General features: G+C 31.7%; 1 protein-coding gene across 2 annotated transcripts in view; it reads right to left on the bottom strand.

Annotated features, from left to right (window-relative positions):
• Nucleotides 1-25629, bottom strand: part of LOC140040837 (mitogen-activated protein kinase kinase kinase 13-like) — a 42177-nt gene extending 16548 nt beyond the window's left edge. Inside the window, exons 1-2 of one of the 2 annotated variants that reach the window (XM_072087075.1) lie at nt 25477-25629; nt 9421-9645 (exon numbers count right to left, since the gene is read on the bottom strand). In XM_072087075.1, the coding sequence (XP_071943176.1) occupies nt 9421-9563 (143 nt within the window). In that variant the 5' untranslated portion in view covers nt 9564-9645; nt 25477-25629. Of the gene's footprint in view, nt 1-9420; nt 9646-15374; nt 15494-25476 lie in introns of those variants that run through there. The other variant, XM_072087076.1, reaches the window with a different exon arrangement.
• Nucleotides 25630-25881: the final 252 nt, after the last annotated feature.

Genomic DNA, 25881 nt, shown 5'->3' with positions numbered 1-25881 from the left:
AGAGCAAAACATGATGTCATGGAAAAGAATCGGATTAGTAAAAGGCATGGGTTCGAGACCTGTCTGTCGTAAATGTTTTACTGTCATTGCCTCATCCTTCAGATAGGACGTAAAGGCATAGATCTAAATAAATTCACTTTTGGAAGACAAAAAGCTTACTGATATCAAAAGAATAGAGTATCTCCTAGTGTGTTTACAGTTTTTACAACATTTTTAATTATATTTTACAAAGAATTGAATACATTAAAATTTTTCATTAGTCTATGAATTATTAATAATAATTATTTTTTGATTGGACCCCATTTAGAGGACACAGTCCCATGGTCAGTTGCATATACTGTACTGTATTTTATTGGTACTGTATAAAAGAGTGGTATTACTACACTAAAGTAGTTGTAATTAATAAGGTTTAATCAAATATTACAATACACTTAGGGTATGTTCAGACCTACGGAGTTATGCTTTCGTATCACAGCCAAGGTCATATTTTAATGAGCGTCGTAAGAGCAAAGTGTTCAGATTCATTGCAACGAAGTTGCGTTACAAACGGATATGATGTCACTCGCTGGCGATTAACCAAACTCTAACGTACGCATAGACCTACCTTCGTTGTTATTAAAAGTAGTAGTGGTTGGTTTAGGAGTTACAGGCCTAGACCGAACACTTGGGCTCGGCATTATCGATTGGTTGTCAGGCATATCAACCAGCCGATCGTTTTGGGGTTTGGGTTTATATTTGGTCTTTGACCTAAAATATCATTTATGGCAGAAAAATGTTCAAATCCCATACTTGCACCGGCTCCAGATTTATTTACTCGGTCTTTCGCCGCTTTATACGACGACCCCTTCAATTTCGTTTGGATATTAAATCCTTCTTTATGAGGATGGCCCATCTGCTAACGTGTCCGCCATGTCGTTGAACACAGACATCTTGTTGCCGGTGCTTTTACGCCAGTTTTTCACTTCCAACCGATCTCTGAACTCAGGGCTTCCCCACAATGAAATAAGGTATTTTACTTCGGTTTCTCGCCAACGCGCACGCTTCGATGACATTTTAAATTAATTAATTTAATAATATTAATAATAATAATACTGTATAGTGTAACAACAAAAGGTATGATTTTTTCGCACGTTCACCGATCACAACAAATGGATCAGCTTGGCTATACGATGAGGAGCACATGTCACGATGTGATGTGGCGAATATTGTAATTTGATTGGCTAGATATCTAACCTAGGTCATATTCATCGATGCGTGACTTTCGTATTGTAAGCGACGTCCACTAAACTCATACCTTGAGCTTTCGTAGCGTACGAAATATCAGTGTTGTACGAGGTGGCTTCCACTAATCTTTTCCTGGTTCATACCTATGGACTTGTACAATACGAAAGCATAACTCCGTAGGTCTGAACAGGCCCTTAGACTTTAGAAGATTACTGTAGTAAGGCAAAGTTCAATTTGATTACTTTTCAAATAACGCCGTTCCTTATTGTAAATGTCACACACTTTTTTTGTTGAATATTGGAAACATTTCTTGCAACAAACACCCAATTTGCAATCAACAAAATAAGTTAACATGAATATTCATGACCGTGTTATTGGCACGTAGCCAGTGCCAGAAGTAAGTGTAATGCAAACTCCAATATTTAATACAGATTATTCATTAAAATATTTATTATTAACACTAATTTAATCTTTTAAAAATGTAATTGTATTAATTACAGTTACAGTATAAAGTATTTTAAACTTCATCAGTTGGAAAAACTAGATTTATAAAATTCATGGTTGCAGTATATTATGGTATAAATACATTACTCTGTATGTGAGTGACATTAGTACAATATTGCAAAATGGAAAATGAATTCTCAAATCTCATATTCTGAATAAATTAAAGTGGAGGGAAATTGCCACATGGGTTATACCATTTTCTCAATGGTCATACGACATTCACCACCTACAGTACTGTATCATATTTACAGAATTTATTTCTATAGATATTAACATGAAGGTTCTTACTACTGATTGGCTGTTCAGTAAAACATTAATGGGAGGAGTGCAATAAGCTAATATTGACCTAGATAAAAGCCAATGTTTAATGTTTTTATGATGAGAATTAATTATACAGGTATATAAAAGTAAATTTGTATATTTGCCACAGAATTATTACATCTCTTCGATTACGCTTAAGATGCCGTTAAATGTTTAACCTTTAACCTGAAATGGTGCTAGTGAGGTTATTGAATTGCACATGTACTGTATTGTAAGGTAGAGAATACTAAACAATAAATATTTCTTGGGGTGTGGACATTTTTTCATTCATTTTCATTTTTTTCAGTATTCGGAAGTACTGTAATTACTACTGTAATAGCTCCCGCTGTTACTGTTTTGGAATAATTCCGTTCTCTGGACTACAACTTCCCGCGGTGCGAAAATACAGGGATAATAAGAACATTTATCCATTGATGTTGATGCAAATCTCTGGACTGACTTTATTTTAACCTTTAACAAGTGCATAATATTAATAATAGTCAGATGGTAATAAGATGGCAACAAGTTGGGGTAAAACAACACTAAGGTATTAAATGTCACCAACTGTATAATTGTCAACAACGGTGACAAGAATAATTAGCAACGTCATCGGCATCACTATGACTGTCAAACAAACAGGGTCTTGCATAGTTCACATGATGCGTCACTCGCAGCAGATAGTTAGCGAGTGAATCAGAGGATGATTAGAAGATGACATTTATATCTTGTCATCCTCGTCCACCTGTGATGGACCATTCGTCCACCTGTATTAAACATTATTCATAATCATCTGTTACAAGTGGTAGGGGTGAACTTTCATTTAACGTTTTGTTAAATCTGTACATTTCAATTTTCTATACAGTGTTTGGTTTTATACAAATTATTATAAAGTTAGCTTCTTTACAATTAATGATTACCTACTGTACTGGTCAATATATTTAAACTTACTAGTACTATTTTTATTTATTTTTGAGAACAGTGTCATTGTCCTTACTGTATGTTAAGTTGTTAGTATTTTGTTGGCATAGGGCCGCCTGTTCGTAGGGGTTGAAAATACCAGCTTATTCCCGATTTCCGTTCGCGTGATCCAATTAACTTTTGCCTCAGGCTACAAAAAATTCGAGGCAAAATGTTCACCAAATTTGCAGGTTATTTCAGCGATAATCCAATTATACTCGGCCTTCGAGGATAATAAATCTCCGATAGAGGCAATGTGTCAAATTTTGACAACGTTCGCTGCCTAGGCCCGTCATTTCTCCTACGAAGCTCTTCCATACATGCTTCGAGAGCGATCGTCAGCTGGTGCTGTCCTTGTTGGTGTAGACCGCTTAGTAGGCCTAGCTGGTCGGTGGTGTTTCCGTCGTGTAACATTGGGCTCAAATTCTTCGTCAATGAGTAAAATAATGGTCGTCAGGAGAAGGCATATTTCGGCAGGATTATCGGCGTTAAGAGGCATAAGGTTTGTCGCAAGGATAAGCAGTGTAAAAGGTAGCAAGTAATTGTTATTGTAAAGAAAGATCGCGAGTAAAAAATATACAACACGCGAAACTAGCGTGCAAAAATGGGGTCGTAGGTTGTAAAGACAACTGACCTTATAACGCTCAATTTATAACCCGAGGCATGGGTGAAATTAAGCGCTTATTTTAACCACCGTACGAACACGACCATAGAATAAGCTCAATTTGTTTGTTTAATAGTTGTTAATTGTCTTCAATGACTGTGTACAAAACTTGTGGTTAGTATAGGTCTAAGTCAATTTTGGTTGGATGTGTCTATAAGTAGAATACAAAAGATGGTACTTAATAATAGACTTGATGTCTAGATTGTATTGTTAGAAGTATTAATTACCACTAACCATAGTTTTTCAATCAAAATTGCTTGATATTTTAGATTTAGTTTCAGCCATTGCTGTATACTATTACTACTGTACAGTACAACTCATTTGGGACACACAACTACAGTACAGACTTATTCTGTGGAGGACACTTTTTTTTAGGGGACACTCTTATTCAGTAGGACACTAATATTCAGGGGACACTATTATGGGATATTACTACTGTGTAAGGGTCATTCATATTAATATTTATTCTTATATTGTTGTATTTCACAATGTTTTATGTTTGATGAATAAAGAATATTTGATTAAGGGCACTTTATTGTGAAATAAAGGAGAGGCAATTACTGTAGAGTATGTTTTTGTTAATGTAAAATTAACACTACCTGTACAGCTGTACATCTACAGTAACCCCAATTCTGGAGATTCTTCTTAAGTGTCCCCTTAATAGAGGTTCCACTGTATTACAGTGCATAGTTGATGGAAATATTATATGAATTTTAAAAAAGGAGACACCCTCAGTACAGTGCATACCTTCAGCAGGAACCTATATTTATGTATAAATAATCAAACATACTGTACAAAAATATAAACATTCTTTTATTGTCCCTACCAGTGCCTCAAACTTTACTACCGTTTAATAAATTGTCCATATCACCTCCTTATGGAACAATTTGACAGACACTTTGAAATAAAAACTTGTTACAAACACACCGAACAGATGTTAAATATTATGTATCATCCAGATGATCAGGTTGAAATCTAGAATAAACATTCGGCACCTTTTTGGTAATAACTATAACTGATCAATCAAAGGGGTGCAAAAAAGCGCCCTAGTGCATTTAAGCAACACCCCACTAGATGACAGTCAAACGGTTAAGATCCAATGATCACACCGACAAAAACAACTCCAAGGTTTAATTGCTTATAGTAAACATCAAAGTGAAAGATGAAATTTGAGTCAACTGATCAGCTCCGACTTAACCACAAAAAAGTCTACTGGTGATAATTAACCCTAGAGTTGCCGCCTCCATTATTCTAAACGCCTTTAAATCTCTTTTTCGGAAATCTTTATCCCTTTTCGGAACATCAATTAAGAAGATTACTAGCAAATCAATATGTACTTCAAAACAACAGGAAGTGAGGCATTACAAATATACCTGCCTACAGGTTATACCTATTGTTTTTTTTTTTACCTTTATTATGTGACCTTTGTCTTATCCTTATATAAATAAAGTACTTACAGGATAGCAGGTTTGCTAAGAAGATTAAATGTAAACTGCCCTTGTCTGACTCATCACCACAAACATTGCTATTTTTGTTGTGTAGTAAACCCCCTTTTTACACAAATTGTCATAATGAAATGTCATTATCATTTCATTATAATTTACAAATAGCAGTTAAAACAAATTATTTACATTATCAACTAAATAATAACATTATCATAGCTTGTTTGTCACATACACACATTACTGTACATCATAATATGACGAATTACAGAATGTGTCTGTGGTAAAATGCCATACTGCTTCTGATAACAAAAATATTAATCGGTGACTTCAAACAATTTTAGTGTGTACAGTAGTTAGTAGATTTTACTAGAGTTTTAATAGCAGCATTGGGAATCATATTCTAGTTAGCCTGTACCGTAACCATGAATTAAAAAATAATTGAATGTCAATTTATTTGAACATCAACTTTTAAATACTCTCCTTAAAATGTTATTTTCCTTGATGCACATTTTTTATTTTAAATATTTGAAGAAATTGAAAGAATTATAAATAAATGAAATATAGGTCAAAAAAGTAGGAATATAATAACTTACAATTAATGGAGATATTTAAATAAGATAAATAAAAACTAAGAGACAAATGATTTATATTTCTTTTTGACAAATTACTGTAGTACAGTATACCAATACAGTTGTACTACTAATATATTGTATACCTGTATACAGTACAATTATAGTACATATTTTGTTGGGTACATTATAAAGAGGTGACATTTTGTTGCAGGTTTATAATAGCCAAAGGGATGAGTCATAAAGGGTGGGCGTACCAGGCCGCTTGTTATGATTGATGTGTCCTATCTCGGCTCAAAGTCCCTGTTCCTCTGCAGGTGATCCTATCATGTGACTATCCGTCTCGTGCTGACTCTTCAGCATTGCCTGAAGCCGCCAGGTAGTATTTCCACAAGGCACAAGGCTGGTTTGTGGGGTAGATAAATAATTGGAATCAATTATTTTCAATTCCTATGGGTTAATAAATTGGATTTTGACAGCTTGATCAAAACTAGCATTAGTTACTACAGTAAATAGTAATTATAGAAAACTGCTGTACCTGTCCTGTTTATTATGGACAGTGTAGGCTCAACAAGAAATTAATATTAATTGTCCAGTACTGTATGTATTTTTATCATGGATTAGTATATTGGCTTGATTTATACAATTTTATTTTCCAATTCCTTGTTTAAATACTGTAATTCTTAAATGACCTCTCTGTATCTGTTCAATCCAAATTACAAGTTTTTTTGAAAAAAAAGGTTGAATATTATTATTATTATTATTGAATATTTAAATACTGAAACTGAAAGCCAACTCAATAGATTTAATTCATGTTCCAGGGCTGGATATCTAGGCTACAGTACTGTACAATACAGTCAAGAAGTACTATGCTGTAGGTTTGACATCTGACCCATTTTGCTAGAGGTGAACATGGCTCAAAAGAATTAATTGTTCAGATAAATAGCTTTTAAATTAACTGTATTATTATTATTGTAAGTCATCTTGTAATACAATTAATTTACCACCCTGTACAGTACAACAACTACACTAACAATAAAAGGACAAAAGAATTCTAACATATGTGACACTGACATTATCTAAAAAAAAATAATTTCAAAGAGCATAATGCCCTTTGAAATCGTAACCTATATAAATTATAATTATAATACATTTTATTTTCAATTATTGTATAGCCTTTGTTAATGTGTCAATTTGAGACAGTGGAAACCGTGAGACAGGGTGAACTGTTAACAATACTTTCTTTGTCAGTAAATCGCTAAATCGAGGCAAGGCAACTAGGATGCGATTGCATTGTTTGTTAAACAATCGTGCAAACTCGTGAACAGTCACCACAAAATTTGCGGTTGTTCCATATTATAATCCACACTAAACTGTACACAAAAGACAAATATTTCAGATCTATTTAATCTTGCAATTATCAATTCGTATTACAAAAAATAAAATCCTACTAAAAACTTTTCAGATATTAAAACCATTCAAATTATATAATAGATGCTTTAAAGCATTGTTAAAATCATTTTAAGATTGCAAATTTTTGTGCAATAGGATTTAACAACAGAACAATGGCAGTGAATAGAATATTATTGACAGCTACACACAAATGTACAACAACTACAGCAAATAAAGCAAGAATACCTGTGTGTTGTTAATTTCACATTGTAAAGCAATCTAAGACAACACGAATAATAAATCATTTCTACGACCAGTAATTGAAGTTAGAATTAAGCAATAAACAACAATGCTTTGCTTGTTCTAAAAGAGTTGAAAAGGACACATGTGACCTGAGGCAATGGGACAGGGGAAGAAATAGCCCCCCTGGGAGAGAGAGTTGAGAACCCACTCATAAACAACTAGGTGCATTACAGAACATAATATTGTTACTTTTCACTCAAACAACAGGTTGAGGTGTCATATCTGTCATGGAACACAACAAATCAAACTAAAATAATAAAATTAGTATAAAGGTAATGTAATGTACTGATTAGTAACAATCAATGTATCAAATTGTCCACTGAGCTACTACACTGTATAGAATTAGAAACAGTAATGCCGTGCCCCACTTGAATAATACTATAATACTATACTAAACTGTTTTCATTATCACATCATTAATAAGATTGATATTAAAAATATTAATACTGATGTAGTTCATTTCAGGACAGTTGAGTGAAAGAGGCAAAAATGTAAAATCCGCATGCGCATGCCTAGTAGTGTACACCGTTCATTATCACAACAATAAGTGGTTGAGTTTTATCCACTTCATCTACACTGATCATCCCAAATCCAAAGTAAAATACAAAAAAGAAAGAAAAAAGGCCAACTTTCAATGTTTAAAAAATCATGGAAATCATATGAACTTAATAAATAATGAAATTAAAAGCATCCAAAAATAAAATCACATTTTATTTTTCTAGAGGGCAGTTTACACAGACGAGCGGTAATGGTAAGCGGAAAACAGTACTGTACTGTAGCTTGCCCCACGTAGAATCTGTATCTAACGCCTGTCCACTCCACGCTGTATGTAAATTGGCATAAGGTTAACACAGATTCTATATTTTTATTACCGTTACCGCTCGTCTGTGTAAATTGGCTTTAACTAAAAATAAACTTTTTTTTGTTTCATATTAGATAAATCATTATACAGTAATATAATATCATTTGCTTTTTTTTTTTTACCATATTTAATGAGGGTGATCAATCCAGCAATTGCTAATCATTAGGGACCCTCAGAGGTTCACAAGACAAACATATACACAAGATGCTCTACATAAACAAAGTCTTATTACTTTGGGAGTGGAGTCCTTAGAAAAAATCCTTACATGTGACGGGACTTGAACCCAGGACGATAATAGTTACGGGAGAACCATTTCTGCAAGCAAGTACTGTATTATCACACTACAAGAATATGGAATTAGGCTTCAATATAGAATAGATTAGCATGTATAATTTAGTTTAGCCTAGAGTAAACTTAGAGCACTGCACGTATTGCAGGAAACTGGTCAACTATCCTGGTTTGATTTCTCGGCCATACATATCTACAGTATCCAGGTAATAACCTCATTTAAAAATGGGTTCGGCCATTCGATCGCATTTCCAATCGGATTATTTTCTCAGTATTGACATGAAATTACTTTATAACTCATTGTTATGTTAATCAGTCAGATGGTCAGCCATAGTACAGGGTTCTTTAATTATTTATTGGTTTAAACACCGAACAGGAATAGTTTATTTCGGAATTATACAATACATACTGATAAAATAAGTGTGTATATTACTGTAAATCAGTTTATTACAGTAGTTATGTAGTGATAATCTAATTTATCTATTTACTGTAATACTGTATTATTATAGAAATTAAACAAACATTCTAACTGTACTTTTAAATAATTTTAGATATGTAATTTGTTTTAAATAATTTCATTATTTATGTTTAGTGAGTGAAAATATTTATGAAAGTATTCCTTTGATCGATGTGGTTTTGTTGGATTTGAAGTACTGTACAGCTGGTACAGTACTGTACTGTACAGCTGGTACAGTACTGTACAGCTGGTACAGTACTGTACAGCTGGTACAGTACTGTACAGCTGGTACAGTACTGTACTTACTATCCTGGGGTACAGTAAGTGTATACAGCATTTTGAAGTCTCAGCATTACAGTACCTGGTTTCTTGAGACCTATTTCATAACACTATACATTTGTACTACTATCTGTGAAGAATAATTTGTATGAATCATGTACACTACAGTAACTTACCTGTTTGTAAATTCTCCTGTGCCAACATTAGCATTGATATTCTTAGTAACATTAAGTTTGGCTGGGCTATTTCGGCTGTTCATTGGTATATCCCTTGGTAAACTGTTGCGGTCTGTGATTGATAACGTTGTGGCAGAGGCCATTGTTGATGTAAATTGCGTTTGAATGAAGCCGTGTTTACAGTATATCCAACATAAGTATGGCTGCTTCTGTAAGATCTATAATCTGTAGAAATAAGATTATAAAAATGTTAATTTAATTAGAATTTACTTTGTATTAATAAAAATGTTTATTGTTTTAAAAAGCATTTGTTTGGTTTAATATAATTTTTTTTCTTTAGAAAACATTCATGATGCAATCAGGAATTGTAAAACAATAACATGTATTATTATTAATCCAAAGGCAAATTACTGAAAAAAAAATGACAATGCTGTGGGTATCAGTGGCTGGATCTCAATGGAGATACAAAAATAAAAAGCGAAAAGCTAAATCAAAACGATAAAGTAAACAGCCAGAAAAGTTAGCAGAGCTTTCGGGCAACACTAGCCCTTCATCAGTGCAAGTATATTATTAAATATATTAGTAAACTTTGCATTCCGTAATACTAATACTAATAACAAACCTGTTTTTAATAGAATATTATTAAACACTAATAAAATGCTATTGAAATGTATTTTCATTGTAAAGCTTGGTTTCCACTAGAGACGCAAAACAATTACATAACATAAGTTAGTTAACCCAGGGAAGAGAATTAATTTAACTCTTCCCTGGTTAACCAAACACAAGCGATGAATTATTCAATCTTTAGCTTGTCATTGGTCAATATGATTGCACTGCGTTTACATGTCCTAGTGGGAACCAAGCTTTACTTACATTATATCTTGTCCTTATATACTGGCTCAATGACATTTCTAAACAAACAACACAACTACAGTAAGTACAGTAGCATTGGATTTATTAAAAATTGGTTTTTTTAGTCTATTCTACATAATTGCAAGTTCATTAACCTTAAACACAAATTGGTCAAAAGCCTACCCTGGAATTGTTCTTTAATACTGGTGATAAGATACTGTATACAGTTGGAACTAAATTCAACTGTTGATGAGATATTAAAATTTTACTATGGAATGTAATAGTTCAGTCACAAAAAAAATATATGAAGAGTTCAAAGTACAACATTACTTATGGAATGGCATTTATTATGTTTCTAAAAATATACTACATTTTTCATTTGTAATATTGTAAAATAAAATACAATCCTTATTTTTATAATCAATATAATCAGGTCACAGTGATTGTAATAATCATAATGTAGTCAAGTACTTTACATGAAATTTAACCCCATTAAAAAGCCTTGAAATCATGTTACCAATACCAATTGAATTTCAATTAAATCTATTAAAAATAGTAATACAGTACGTTGCAATACAGTACAATGCTAAAACGTCATTTTTGGGGGAATACTGTAGATTTCAGAAATCAACCCTTAGAAAACCATTCACAATCTTCTACTGTGCAGTACAGTAGGCCGTGTTTTCGCAGCCAAAAATTAACCGATAATTAACAGTTCTGTTAAAAAATTACTGTATCTCATTCAAATCAAATAATTATCAGTTAAATGCAATAATTTTTCACCTTTGACCTGAAGGACAAATCATGTTGTGATTGGGTTCTTGGTTGTTCTGTAATGTCTGATCATGCTTACTTTATTTTTTTTTTATTGGATTGTTTTATATATAAACCACTTAATATTTATCCTATTATGACTAGGCCTAGATAGAACTTTTCGGTACAGATAACATAACAGAATTCAATACAGTTTTCCTACAGTATGTTTACAGGAGTTTACTGTACTACACAGTAATGTATATTTTGTCAACTCTCACAATGACAATGTTACCCTGAGTGTTCATCTGAAAATTAAATACTGTAGGTACATAATGTATGCTAAAAGTAGGTATCCCAATGTAAAAATTCAAATTAATGATGGTACTTTTTCTTTCAGTTAATCAGAAGGAACTTACTGAACATAAACTTTTGCAATTTAAATGATTGAAATCGGATTATCCATTCAAAAGTTATGGTCCGTTAAAGTGTCCAAAAAACAGTGATTTTTGCTTGAAAAATGGCACTTTTTCTAATTATATTTGAACCCATTTTTGAAGGGTTATAACTTTTATACTAATAATTTTAAAGTTCTTATTTTTTCCAAACCCATAGATACAACAGAGTTGTACAAGAATATTTTTTTTTTGGGTGTCCTCGACATTTTTTTTTTTAGATATCGCCCTACAAAATTCGTCCGAGGGCTTCTTACGCGTGATTTTCCCAATGTCTCAAAAATGCCCAAAAAGTTCCTGTCTTTAAATGATTCATAACTTTTGAACCAATGTGTGAATTAATTTCTTTTTTTTTGCATTGCATAAAATGTAATATGTATTTTAGTAAGGTTATTTATATTGACAGGTAAAATATTGTTAAAAAATGTTAAAATGTGAAAAAAAAAAATATTGCGTTAAAAAACTGTGTGGGTATTGTTTCTTTTCATTAAATATTATTTTTCGTAAGTATACATTTTTTTAATAATTCTAGTATTTAAAGTTATATTTATAATCATATATTATTTTAATTGATTTTCGAACCGCCAAAAATAAGAATTAAGCCCGTGCTTATTATGTGTTCGATTCCATTTGGAGCGCCGGGCCGAACGTAGACTCGGCCGCGCCTACTACAAGTTAAGTTTATATAGGCCCCTAGCTAAGGTCTAAATAAAAGCCTGACGCTAAATTCTGCCTAAGAAATATCGGGAAGAAATTTTTTATTTAACAAAGTAATTACCTCAATGGTATAATTGTAACATGTTTAATTTTATTTCTAACCGAAAGTTGCACTTTGAATTGAAATATACGGAATAAAATTTAGGCCTAGAAGAAACAGCGTAGACATACAACGGCAACACAGGCCAAAGCGCGTTTCGGCCGCCTACATAGAATGGCTTACGGCCGCTGCATAGCAAAATCAAAGCTTCTTAAATTTCTTCGGTACATTTCTTCCTAACGTACTTGCTTTATATAGCAGATTTATAAATATTCCACTTATTAAATAATTTAATAAATCGGTAAAATTGACGTTTCGAAGCAAATATTCCATGAGAGGCGACATTTTTCGACATGCCTCGTGTGCGGCGAAGACTAGTTCAGAAAATGGAACAGTCCACTGCAGGGGTTATCCAATCATTAATTAACGCGCTAATACATGCATACCATGCACATTGTCTGGGCAACGGTAATTTAGTAATAAGCGGAGAACTGAATCCCCCCCGTAAGGAAAATGGTAAACACTGATATTTATGGTAGGGATTATTTTTTTCAGTGGTTGGTCTTGTTGGCCTCTTCGCACGAGGTCCACGCAAAGTCAAATAAAACGATGTGGTTTATCAAACAGAAATATAAATTAGCTTCAATTCAATACTAAATTAGCCAGATTTTGATAATGAGAAAGACTAAAAAATTCAATTTTTATCGTTAAAATTGACATTTGAGGCGGATGATAATAATAATAACCGATTTACATATCAAAATAAAGAGTATTTAAAGCCTGATAACATGCAACAAAAATTACTCCACCACCTATTATGGACCTCGTGCGATCGTGTTTTGAAAATGGGTAGGTGTTTTCCAAAGTTATTTTTAGCGCGCGGATTTAGGCTCGCCGGCTTTTGTACCTCATTTTTAACTCGCGTTTTCTATTAAAATATTTAATAAACATAGATTAAAAATATATGAAAATAATCCCTTAAACAAGATCTTTCCAGACATATAATTTTTATTCACATGTGTATATAAGAAATAGTATATTTTTAACTTCAAAGACACGTCACTTTTTGAAATTTCACGAACGTGTTAAAATCGCGGTAACGAAAATCCGCTTCATTGGGATACCTACTAAAAGGCTGTACAGGAACAGTTAGATTTCACTAAGTATATTTTTATCCACCACCAGTGGCTTAGGCCTCAAGTGTGCCATTCTTAAACGTAATGATCATACACTGTTCTTAACACCTCAAAATTCTAAGAAATTCACATTTATTACAATTATAAAATACTGTACTGTACATCACATTTTACTTAATTTTTAAATTCACTATTAGCTACGTAATTTAATACTAAAAATCGAAGAACTGTCAGATTTTCAGAGAAAACTCATTCTTCAAGCGGATGGTCTAGTTATCTTTAATTAGTATCACTAAATTGCAAATGTATTTTGAATCTGTCTGTTATTATAAACTAAGAAAATATATGATAGCATTTTAAATATTAAGGAGATTTAAGAAGAATTGAGCTTTATAATAAATATAGTGTTATTGGTGGTATTGTTGAAAGTAATTAAAGAAATGCTACTTCTTAGAAATTTACGTACATAACAGAAAAAAATCCAAAGCAAAATGAAACTAAAAAATGCTGATGAGTCTTTTATTTATTATAAATTCAACAAAATAATATTTTTAACAAAAAAGCAAGAACATGATACAAATACAAATGTATGTACAGTACAGTATTTCTTTTAAAATAATTTTTGGAACGACATTTAGTTAAAATAATAATAAGACAGTATTTTATTAAAACCAATAATAAAACCCACGAATCCACTTTATTTAAACCATTATTATTTATAATTAACAACATTTTCTGATCGCAGTATTTATGTACAAATTTGCTTTAAATGTAAATTGTCACATTTGATTTTCAGGTGACATCTTATAAATAATATTCCAATTCAAGCATACAAAATTTAATCTGTTTTATACAGTGAAATATTTAATCTGAACCAACCATACTGAAATTCAAAATTCAGTGAAGATATTAAATCAGCTCATTCAATTCGTAATGAATTGTGTAGTATTGGTAATAGATTCATTTATAATATTAATAACATGTGTTTTTTAATACTGTACATCTTAAAATTCAAAATCCATTAAAATAAATTTGTTTAAAATTATTTTTTATTGAATTATTAAGTTGAGTTTTATTTGTTTGAATTTTGGGGGTGGGGTTGGTTGTTAATTTATTAATTTCAAAGTGGAAAATCATCTCGCTTTTTTTTTTTTTTGTAGGAATGTGGTACAGCACTGCATACATACTGTACAGTAGCTAGTTTAAACCAATGATGCACAATCATAGCAAACAAACTATGTACAGTATTGCATCCTGGTATTACAAAGGTCGATCAGTATGATGAAATTAATTTCAGTTTAAATTCACAAGTTATAATAAAAAAATAAGGAACACAATATAAAGGATATGTTTGATACTGTAGATCTACTGTACTGTAAAAATACTACTACTACAGTACGAATTAGCAAGTATTATTTTCGACAAACATTGTAAAATTTTTCTGACCATGGTTTGGAACACACGAAATGATATATATAATACAATTCCTTCTCAAACTTAATTTATTCATTTTCTTAGTATTTAATCTGTCTCAGTTTTCTTAAATTTTTTTTTTTTTTTTTTTATTTTGTTCTTATGTCTAATTTCTTGTTTTGTATTTATATTTAAGTGTGTATGTATTATTTTTCACTGTAAACTTGTTGCACATCTCATTGAGACTGTGCCTCTGATTTAAAAGAGATACAATAAAAGTTCAGTTCAGTTCAGTACGATATTATCTACTGTATATTATTTGTAAATAATAACAAATATATTTTTAATTAAAAAATACTCCTATAATTTTTCCTTCATCAATACAGACACTGACATAAATTAATATTTTAGTGTAAAACAAAAAATATGACCTGAAATTGAAACATACTTGTCAAACTAAAGGCATCGGACTATCTATTAATAATTATTGTAAAAAGATTTATATCCTACACAAATTATAAAACAACATGCTTACTTACTGTATGATGAGCTTTATTATATATAATTAAATACTTTATTAGCACTTACCTATTTAAAATAATCTAAGTACAACAAATATAATAGTATGAATCCAATTTATTTTAAGCAGATGACAACCTAGGCTACCAAAGCACATGCAGCAACTGTATGTCTTCACAACTCGTCACATAATTATAATAAATATACAGAACTGGCCAACACAATCAATGACCTTTGTACTCAGGATTTGCTTCACTGAGCATTACTGCTAACAATGACCTCAGCCAACACAAATCATTCTAGTCTGCTCATGCAGGTTGAAAATGGGTGGAGTCAATATTACAACAATACTATTTGTTTTTGACGCGCACTCACTAACAAAATTCTATATCTGAATCATATCAGTGGAATTTAAATAGAGTAGGCATTCCATATTTATTGATTGTTTTACAGACAAATAGTGGGCATTCCTTGCATATTATTATTAGGCTTTTGTTTTGAAGAGCATAAACAAAAGTAGCAGGGGTTTTTAATACAGTAGGTATTTTTCATATGTCATTACACAAACAAACAGAAGGCTGAAAGGGTTGATAAAATGTGACCTAACTAAAATGTAATGCATGAGTAAACACATAATTTGATGAAATCACTACTAATCACTGTTTTAGTGTTATGCTTAATTAATGATAAAAAAAAAATAAATGAGTAAAATTTTATTAAAACAATTTGATAATTAAAGATGTCAGTTTACAGTATTTTCAATTCTGAATAAATTTAGATTTAATTGATTTAAAACGAAATGTGTTTTTTTTTCAAAGGCTCTGAAACAATATAATGGATTGAAAGGACACCTCTGAGATGCTTTGAGGCATACAGGGTATGCCATTCTACATTCGCCAACCTCAACGTATTTAAGATCATCAATACGATCTTCAACTTTACAATTTAATTACATTACAAGGCTGCAATAGGTCTATCACCTGAGAATTTAAATTACTGTTAGTTATTTTTGTATATTTAACAAAATTACGAATAAAGAAACAGTAGATTAATGCCTGTTTTGTTCATTTTTACAATAGACTACTTTTAGTAATACACCATCAGTATAGAATTTTCTGCACATGTACATTACTAATTGGATGATAAAATTATCTAAAAACACTGAGAAAAAGAAGTTTACACAATTTGAAAACAATGCCACCAAAACACAGGTAGAACCAGTAGAACAAAGAGGACATGCAATTAAGTATTGATGAATGAAAAGGGCTAGATAAAAAATATCCTACATTGTTGTAAACCACTTATTATGGCTAGCTGCCATCAACATCAAAAGGCTTTAAATGGCCTTGCCGCTGATAGCAAACTTTCAATAATAGAAGTGCTGTCTCGGTACCAGTCTATTCACTGATAAAACTGGCGGCTAGCCTCCAAGGCAAGGTCAATTGTTAAGAGGGACTGTGACAAAAAAATGAACAAATATTAGTATTATAATACACTGACCCTTTACGTAGAGTTTCAGAGAACAGCTAATTATAGTATTGCTAAGTAGATGTACTGTATATTTAGGTGACCTTATTCAATGCAAATTATTTTATCCAATTAAGACATGCCTCTTTGTGAATTTGAAAATAGCTATCTCATTTGCATTGTTGCTGGCTTTTTCCATTACATTACATGCACAGGCCTACTGTCAAATGAAAATTGTTATGGTTTATATTCTTCAATAGGCCGGTATACAATTTTTGATTTTTGTATTGAAATATAAAAAATTAAATTTGCTTCAATATAATTATGTACAGTATCCCTTGTTGTTTACAGTAATGTTCTTTAAAATATTATTTTATAAATTATATAAAACCAACCTAAAGATTTAAAATTACAATGCAAAATATAGGACATTGGGGGAAAAAATACCTTTAAGCATCACTGTCCTCCCATGATTTTTGAACAGCCTTTGTTTTTTTTTAAATGACCAATAAAATTATAACATTTGACAGGAACAATTTTATAGCAATAAATTGTGATTCATTTGTTCATGTTTTACATGGTTTTAGTTTATTTCAAAATAATGGAATTATAAACCAAATGTCAATGATGTACTGTATTTAAAATGCTACTTCAGAGGAAAATAATAAAATAAATAATATAAAAAACCCTCTCTCCCCTGAAATTTATTCAGAGGTTGACGCCTAGTAGAAGACTAGAGTATTTTTCTTTAAAACTGTTACGTCAATAAGCGAGCAGCGTTTTTTGTAAGAAATATTTCTTGTTTATTTGGTCTTAGGTTACGTTCAGCACTTCATCTTACAATACAATTGTTAGGCCATGCTCCCCTCCCCCTTTTTCAAAATCCTAGATCTGCCAAGGGCTACTGGTGACAATGTCCCCAAACTGACTAATAATACAATTAATATCAATCATCACGTAGGCCTACAGTAGCATACTGTACATTTTGCATCACAATATCTAGATAAATATTAATTAAATAATAATGAATATTTCACATACCAAAATAACAAATCTAAAAAGATAAAGAGTTGATTAAATAAATTTGTTTTTTTGTTAATTGCTGATAATATGCTTGGCACAGCAAAAACACTTCATGTGTCAATCAAAGTGGAAAAATAGCACAGTATTTAATTGCAGTGGTTCTCCACTGTAAACAGTATGATCTGTTAAATAATTTATTTTTGGAATTAATTATCCCTCAATTATCACATGATATTTTGGAACACCTGGCTGCCCATGCCCAACTGTCTGCACTCCCACTTCTTGGAAATTTGATAAGTGACCAACTAAACTTTATTCTCTTAATATTACACAATACATGTATATCTGTAACTATGGTAACCAATCAAACATCCACATTTGTTGTTCCACCCTCTGGTGTGAGAGGGTGGTGTGAACAGTTGTTTAAAACTGACCACAATGTCAGACTTAAATTTATATATAATGCTTTAATGTGTTGTGACAGGTAGGAACAATAATTAATGAAAACCAGCTGAGTTGTAAGTAACATATTCTTAGAAATGTGTTCTGAGACAGGTGACAAACAAAATCACTTAAAACACATTAAAATTAAAGTTTTATTATTAGTCCTGTTTCTGCTGAATTTAAAAAAAATGGTACCTGTGTGTGGTCGGAAAAAGTTCATTATCAATTACCTTGTTTTCGAACAATAACAATCTGATGTTTTAATAGCCATTCTAGTGGCGGATCCAGAATTTTGAAATAGGGAGGGGCGAGGTGGTACAGGGCCTAAAAATGGTGAAATAAAGAGCTAATCTTAATTTGATGTCCTATATCTGGAATTTATGCACCCTTGAATTATTTTTGTAATGTATTGTACTGCAATGCCATTTATAATTCACATCACCAGTTTTGTTTCAGTAGAGAAGTCAAAATTTAACTTACAGTACCGACCAGAAGAACATACATATTGTAAATAGTACCAGGAATGTAAAATACTGTATTGGCTATAATATCAATCAAATTTTAAAATGTATTGTTTTTTAAGATTCTTTTTTAAAAAATCTGTTCCTTCATTGGGCCCTTCAACTTCAGCTAAAGACCATTGAAATACATTACTTACAGTAACTGTATGAAAAAAAAAATGAGCCACACACCAAACTTGACTTCGGTTTTATAATATCACAACAAAATAGCTACTGTCCACAACGCAACTAGCAACATTTTTCGTTCTACTCAACAAAAACTATTCAAAGAGAAACAATTTAAACAAAAACGTCAATTCAATTGAATTCGTTAACAAATTATGTGCAATATGTGAGTACTCAAGATTAAATTACAAAAGAAAATTTGTAACTAATGTGTTTGCGAAGCTTTAAAAAAAAAAATGCAATGTGGATTTATACTGAAAAGTAGGTTGCAATTATACCAGTTAATCAAAACATGCCATCCAATTTCTAGGAAATTGTTTATAGAGATATACTGAAGGTACAATCAGGGAAGAGTTGTAATTTAACTCTTCCCTGGTACAATATATTAGCTAACAAAAAAAAGCTAACAAAAAAAACAAATTGAATGTTTTACTTGTATGGTCAACTAGATTTTTTGGGTGGTTATTATAAAATAACTGATTAATGACCATGTGACTTAAAGACCTCACAGTAGATATGTAGGTGAATAGGATGCCCAGTTACTGTACTATAAGCTGGGTGGAAGGGTGAAATACATTGGCCTACTGTAAAATTTGAGTTCTCACTTCTCTGCACAGTATACAGTATGCAATCTAGCATTTACACCTAGAGTACAGTATTGTACAGTAGTATATTAAATTGTGAATCTACAGTACAGTGTAGCATTGCCACAACAACTATAGGATGGCATACCAATTTTTAAGAACATTCATTCATTTAAGGTAATTTCCACCATTAAAATAAATTTAATAAGTTTTCTTACTATTTTCAAGATTTATGCATTTTCAAAATATAGTACTAAATGTTTCTTGTATATATCAGTGAGTGAGTTTTATTTATAGCCAATATTGCATAATTAGTGCCATCAGTAATGTCCACTGCTTTTCCATACTTTATTAAAATTTGATCCTTCTCATCTGTACAAACATCCTATCGTTCATACATCGTAATTACTGGCATCATTATCTACATCTTTGCGTGTCTTATTCCTTCCGTTCACCCGCTACCAGAAAGTGGAAACCAGCATGTCCGCTCCATGTGGGTTTTTATTGACATTCTCCTCATCTCATCTTCTGTGGTACCATGCCATAAGTGTTTGTGGCAACATCTATCAACAGACCACACACAGTATCGATGTATAAATGACAGGTTGACAGTGATTGGCACTTGTGACTTGTATCACAACACCAAACTGCAATTTCATTTTATGTTTCAGTACTGTAGGCCTAGAACTACAACTGTTCATGATTCATTTTTGAATTGAAATTTCCAAGTAAACAGTCTGATAATAATAAATTATACCAGTACAAAGGATGTTATTGTTAAACCTACCAGACATGTTGAGCCCCAAGTGTTTAATATTCCAAGAAGTCCTCGGTTGGCCTCAATTTAAACACATGTATGTAAACTATTTCTTCATCACATCAGTTACCTGGACAGGCAGCACCTACTGTATTGTACTACCGTATACCAGGTCAAGTTTAAGGATAACAAGTTCGTGTCCAACTAAACAATAATATTATGCATTTTCACAGTAAACATTTTACATTGAACTTTGCAGTCATTTAAGTGGAAACTGACCAAAGAAATTATTTGTTTAAATTGAAAATTAATCGCCATAGATTATTCGTTAAGAAAGTTTGAGGTGTGAAATGATGCGGTGAGCTAGGTTAATGACCTACAGAGATGTTTGCAGATTTCCTCAGAACTTTTTTTTTTTTATTTTTATTATTCAGGGCCCCTGGTGGAAAAATGCTTTTTGAGATCCCTATAGAGTCTGCAGGCACCCAGACTGGGAGCTGTATAGATCAGTTAGACTACTTTATTATATAGGGTCCTGACAAAAATATTGAGGCGCAGCGGTAGTTGCACGAGCGTCTGGCAATAATACCGGCTACTGTTGGTTTATACAGGTATGCTACTGTAGGCACGAAATAGACATTTATAAATTAGTGTCCACTGCGAATAAATTACCCATGACTTTGTAAATTGTCCTCATTATTCTTTCCCTACTGTATGATTCACCATCATCTAGTCACTCCTCTATCTTGTCTTTTAACATTGCATGACATAGTTTTCTATACTTAACCATTGAGCTTAATAATATCTCTGACTTAAACTCAAATTAGTTAATTTCACAAAGCAGCCATCATAAACTATAGCGCACATGAAAGTATTAAAAGGGCCTTGCGTGACTGCAGTAAGCTATTTATTATTTTTTTATGGTCACTGCTTCACGAGACAGATTTCGAACAGAAGATATAAGGTACGTACAAAACCAACTATTATTATGATTACACAGATTTTATTTATGAAAAATAATAAATTATTCAAAAATTAGAAATGGTTTGACATTAAGGCCCTGTTCAGACCCATGGCGTTAGACCGTTTTAGCGTACGACGCTAAAAGAATGTGTGTCTGAACAGTTGGGGATTAGCGTACAACGCGTCGTACAACGGTTGTAGCGTTGTAGTGGAAAACGGTTGATATAGTACCGTTTTAGCGTACGACGCTACTGTAAGTCAACGTTGTATCCAATCAGAACGTTTCCTGTTATGACGCGAAACAAGGTTTGACCTAGACTGACATCTTGTATCGTCAATGTGTGAGATGGATTTCAATAACAAAAAGGCCAAAATAAAATAAGGCCTAAATAGACTACAAATACAACTGTTACAAAGGCTACAAACCACTATCAACTGATTACCATTATTATATATTATCTAACAAATGACATAAATACATGCACCTTGTATTTAAACATAGGGACTATGATCCCGTCCGCTTTTAGGCCTAGCTAGGCCTAGAGCCATTCACACATTTCATTCAAGCTAAAAACTAGCGTGGGACATCAAGTCACTCATTCATAAAGGCAGACTAGACTGGACAAGTTTAATGCTGAAAACCCTCAAAATTCAGTAAACAAACAAGAGGAGCTGTGTCTTTTTTATTAGCAAGTTAAGGGTTATTTTCAACCGACTGGACCAAAGAATATATATCGTTGACTGGACTGAATAGACTAATCACAATCTATTTTTTCTTCATCATTAGGAGGCCTGCTTCATTTTCGTAACACGAGCCTGGGGAAAATGTTTTTTTACTACAAAATAAAAACAATAGAAACAGAAATTTGGCTTTACTATATTTTTCTTAAATAAATGCTGAGGTATGTTTTATTTACGGCAAATTTTGTCATACTGTAATTGTAGGGCTGAGATCTAGGCCTATACAGTGGAAATAATGATGAAAACACGTGGATAAGAGCACATGAATATGCAACTAGAAACAACCTGAATGACGCACTTCCGTTGTAACGATAATCGTACGCTATATGGGTCACCTCATTTTTCTCTCTGCGGTTTGTAATGTGACCTTGCTAGTAACGTTGTACGCTAAAACGGTCTAACGCTATGGGTCTGAACATTTCTGATTGAAGATCCAATCAGCACTGTAAAAATCACCTTTCTGGTTTTTTTTTCTCGTTTTTTTTCAATTTACATTTATTTAAAATTATGTTGCTTGACGGAACCCACAATTAAAACTTTGCTAATGGAGTACCTTTTTCTCAAGATTTTTGTTATCCTTGTTAATGTTATTTTGAGAAATACAGTAAATTTATTTGAATTTAAATTCAATTGGCATTTAACAGTTCAGTGGAGAGCCCAAAATGTACAGATACAGCAAATTATTTTTGATCAGTATACAGTACTGTACAGTAATATCACATGATGTTTGTCAAACCGGGTTTTAAAATAATTTGACATTATTTTGACCCTATAGCTATCAAAAAATTAGACTTTTATATAAACTTACAAATCAAAAATGGAAGATCGTACAGAGAAATAAAAATTGTTCAAATCAAATACCAACAAAACACGAATTTACATACTCTAGAGTTCATTCCTCCCGCAAAATGACATTAACTATTGATGTATAATAATTATGTATGTATCTAAACATTAGCCACTACGCAGTATAGTATTGAACAGGTTGTCACGTTCAACTCGTTGATTAGAATCGCTGCTGATGCATTAAGCCAGCACATTGAATATTCAGCGAGTATATTCAAGGTCTTTTTGAAAACTCTTCACACTAACGATGTCACATAATCACGATGTACAGTACGGTGCATAATAAAATATTAAATGTACTATTAATAATTACTGTAGTGTATGTAATTCAAAATTCATGTACTGATAATAGGAATTATATTTACTGTATGTTTGTAGGTAATTTAAAATCCATGTACCAACCTATACTGTATTATAAGGAATAATTATTAAATCACTGTATGTTGTAATTATAATATACAGTAGAATGTTGTACTTTATATGTACAGTACCATACACTGGTTTGATATAATAGTATAGCAAGTAACATGAACATTAATTGATAATAACCAAATAAAATACCACTTTTAGTATTTACAATTTAAAAGTTTAAAATAATATGGTAATCTTATCTTTTCGTATTATAGTATTTTATACAAGTTTTTATATGGCACCCTACAAAGAACAGAGCGCCTAAAATACTTAGTAAATTAATTAAAAAGAAAAGTTTTAATTGACGTTTTAATAGTAATCTTTTTTAACTGGCTTATTATCTGCAAATTGTATTTTTAATCTTTCTAATTATTGAACAGTGTGTATCATCCAATCATATTTTAATATTAATAATGAACTAATTTGATTTAATTTTTTAAACTTTTCATTCTATGGATAAATAAATCTGTCATCTGAAAACAGTTTAAGTAATTATTAATAATAAGGAATAGATTATTTTTTTATTAAAATTAAATTAATCAAAAACATTTTTAAACCACTTTTTAATTAAATAGAATTAATTAGATGCCAACTCAATCATTGTATGTCACATTCACACTGTATTATAGTTTGTATTAACATTAATTTAAATTCATTAAATTAATTTACTTAAAAATTGTCAAACTGTACATAGGAAAATTTGAATAACCATTTTAAATTAATAATAAATTTACTACTTTATGTTGACAATATGTTAGTATTGTTACCATATTACCATAATTATATTTTGAATAAATTACTACGCCTACATTTACAGAAGTGACCTTGCTGTCAAACTACTGTACACAAACTATCACAAAGAGAACACAAATCTCATTACAATATTATATGATGACATCACACTAACACTAACAACATAACAAACTGCCAATCCACCCCAATCCAATACAATGTTCAGATTTTATTCAAAACCTTTATTTACAATAACAACATACAGTTTAAAAATATAAAACATGATACAGTACATGAAACACTTGAACGATCCTCTCTGTCAATTAAGTATGCGTAAACTGGTTCCACTTCAACGATTAATGAAAAACCTGAGGCGATAGATGGCAAATGACCATATTTGGCAGGTAATGAATAATTCATTGTATTACCATGGGTATCATTTGATGACGTCAATAGTAGTAGCATTATTTATTGCTGTATTATAGTAGTATTGAAGTGAAAACTGACACCGCTTGTTATAACAATGATAATTTCTACACTCAACATCCAGAAAAATCATTGTTTTTTTTAACAATACTGTATACAATTACAAGGGGATTTTTGGTGGGGGAAATATAGGGTGGTGTTTTTTTCTGTTACAGTATGGTTTTTCTGTTACAGTATGGTTTTACTTTTGAAATTTAAACAAAACATTTTCCTAATATCATGCTTTTTTTAAGAATAAATATATTTCAACATAAATACAAACTGTAAAATAATAAATTTGAATCTTGATTGGGAATTTTTTTTGTGTTAATTAAATTTGTTTTTCCATTGTATTGATTATTATTAATTAACACTAAACAGAATATAGTATTTTGAATGTGAACAAAGTACAATTTTAGTCAAGTTATATAGGCTAGTACTTCAACTTACTGCTGTGGAATATAGTAGGCCTAGGCCTATTGTTTATTTTAAACATTATACAGTAAATTAATAATATAATATGCTGGATTCACTGTGACTAGGCCTATCTATGCCTAGTATGTTTGCGTTGACATGTTATTGAAGATTGGTTATGATTGATCTAGCTGGCCAGTTAGCATTCATATGTACAGACAGAGTACGCCTAGCCTAGGCCGTAGGCCCTATCTATAGGCCTAATTTAATTGTAATTGTACGTCCTCACTCAGGCCTTTCAAACTCACTGTCTTCACTGTACAGTCAACTTCTGTCAACTGACGACAGGAGTAAAACACACACTTAAATACTTCTAGCCTAGTAGCTAGTAGGCCCTACCTATGTCTCATAATGTGTTGAGTGAGGAGTGCAATTTGTAGGTCTAGGCTGACCTGACACTGATCCACACTGACACTACTACCAGCCTACTAAAAAGCCTGGCCACGAGTTGGGTGTCACTGTCACTCAGTCGCCTCATCATCAAGCAGCTTGTGGCCTAACAAACAACATGGATTTAAAAAAAACTGGAAATGATTTCAAATGTTGTGGATCACAATATTATTATTAAATGAACATACCTGAAATTGTTTAAAATAGCTGTAGATATGATATTTAAAATCCCATTGTTTTCCTGTGACATATGAAAAGTCAACCACCAGCCTAGCCTATTTTTCGCGATCGCGAACACATCAGATGGATTATACGTACCTGAAGCCTGCCATCATTTTTGTTCTTTCAATGAAATCAGATCTGTAACAACCTTACACCCTCTGCTGAATTAACAACTTTTATATTTTTGCTATTGTAAAACGTTGGTTTTCAATGTTTTTTATATCTCTATATGTGCCATAAAATTTTAAACAAAAATCACTCAAAGCGAGTTCTAATATACTATGATAAAATATATGTAATAGGCAATGAAAAAAGTGTGTTGTAGGTGGAAAATTAAATAAAGTAATGGCAGTCACGTGTCAATTATTAAA

The sequence above is a fragment of the Antedon mediterranea genome, chromosome 2 (genome assembly GCF_964355755.1).
Source record: "Antedon mediterranea chromosome 2, ecAntMedi1.1, whole genome shotgun sequence".
Lineage (NCBI taxonomy): Eukaryota > Metazoa > Echinodermata > Crinoidea > Comatulida > Antedonidae > Antedon > Antedon mediterranea.
The sequence above is the reverse complement of the archived record's forward strand: the minus strand, read 5'-3'. Positions and strand labels throughout refer to the sequence as shown.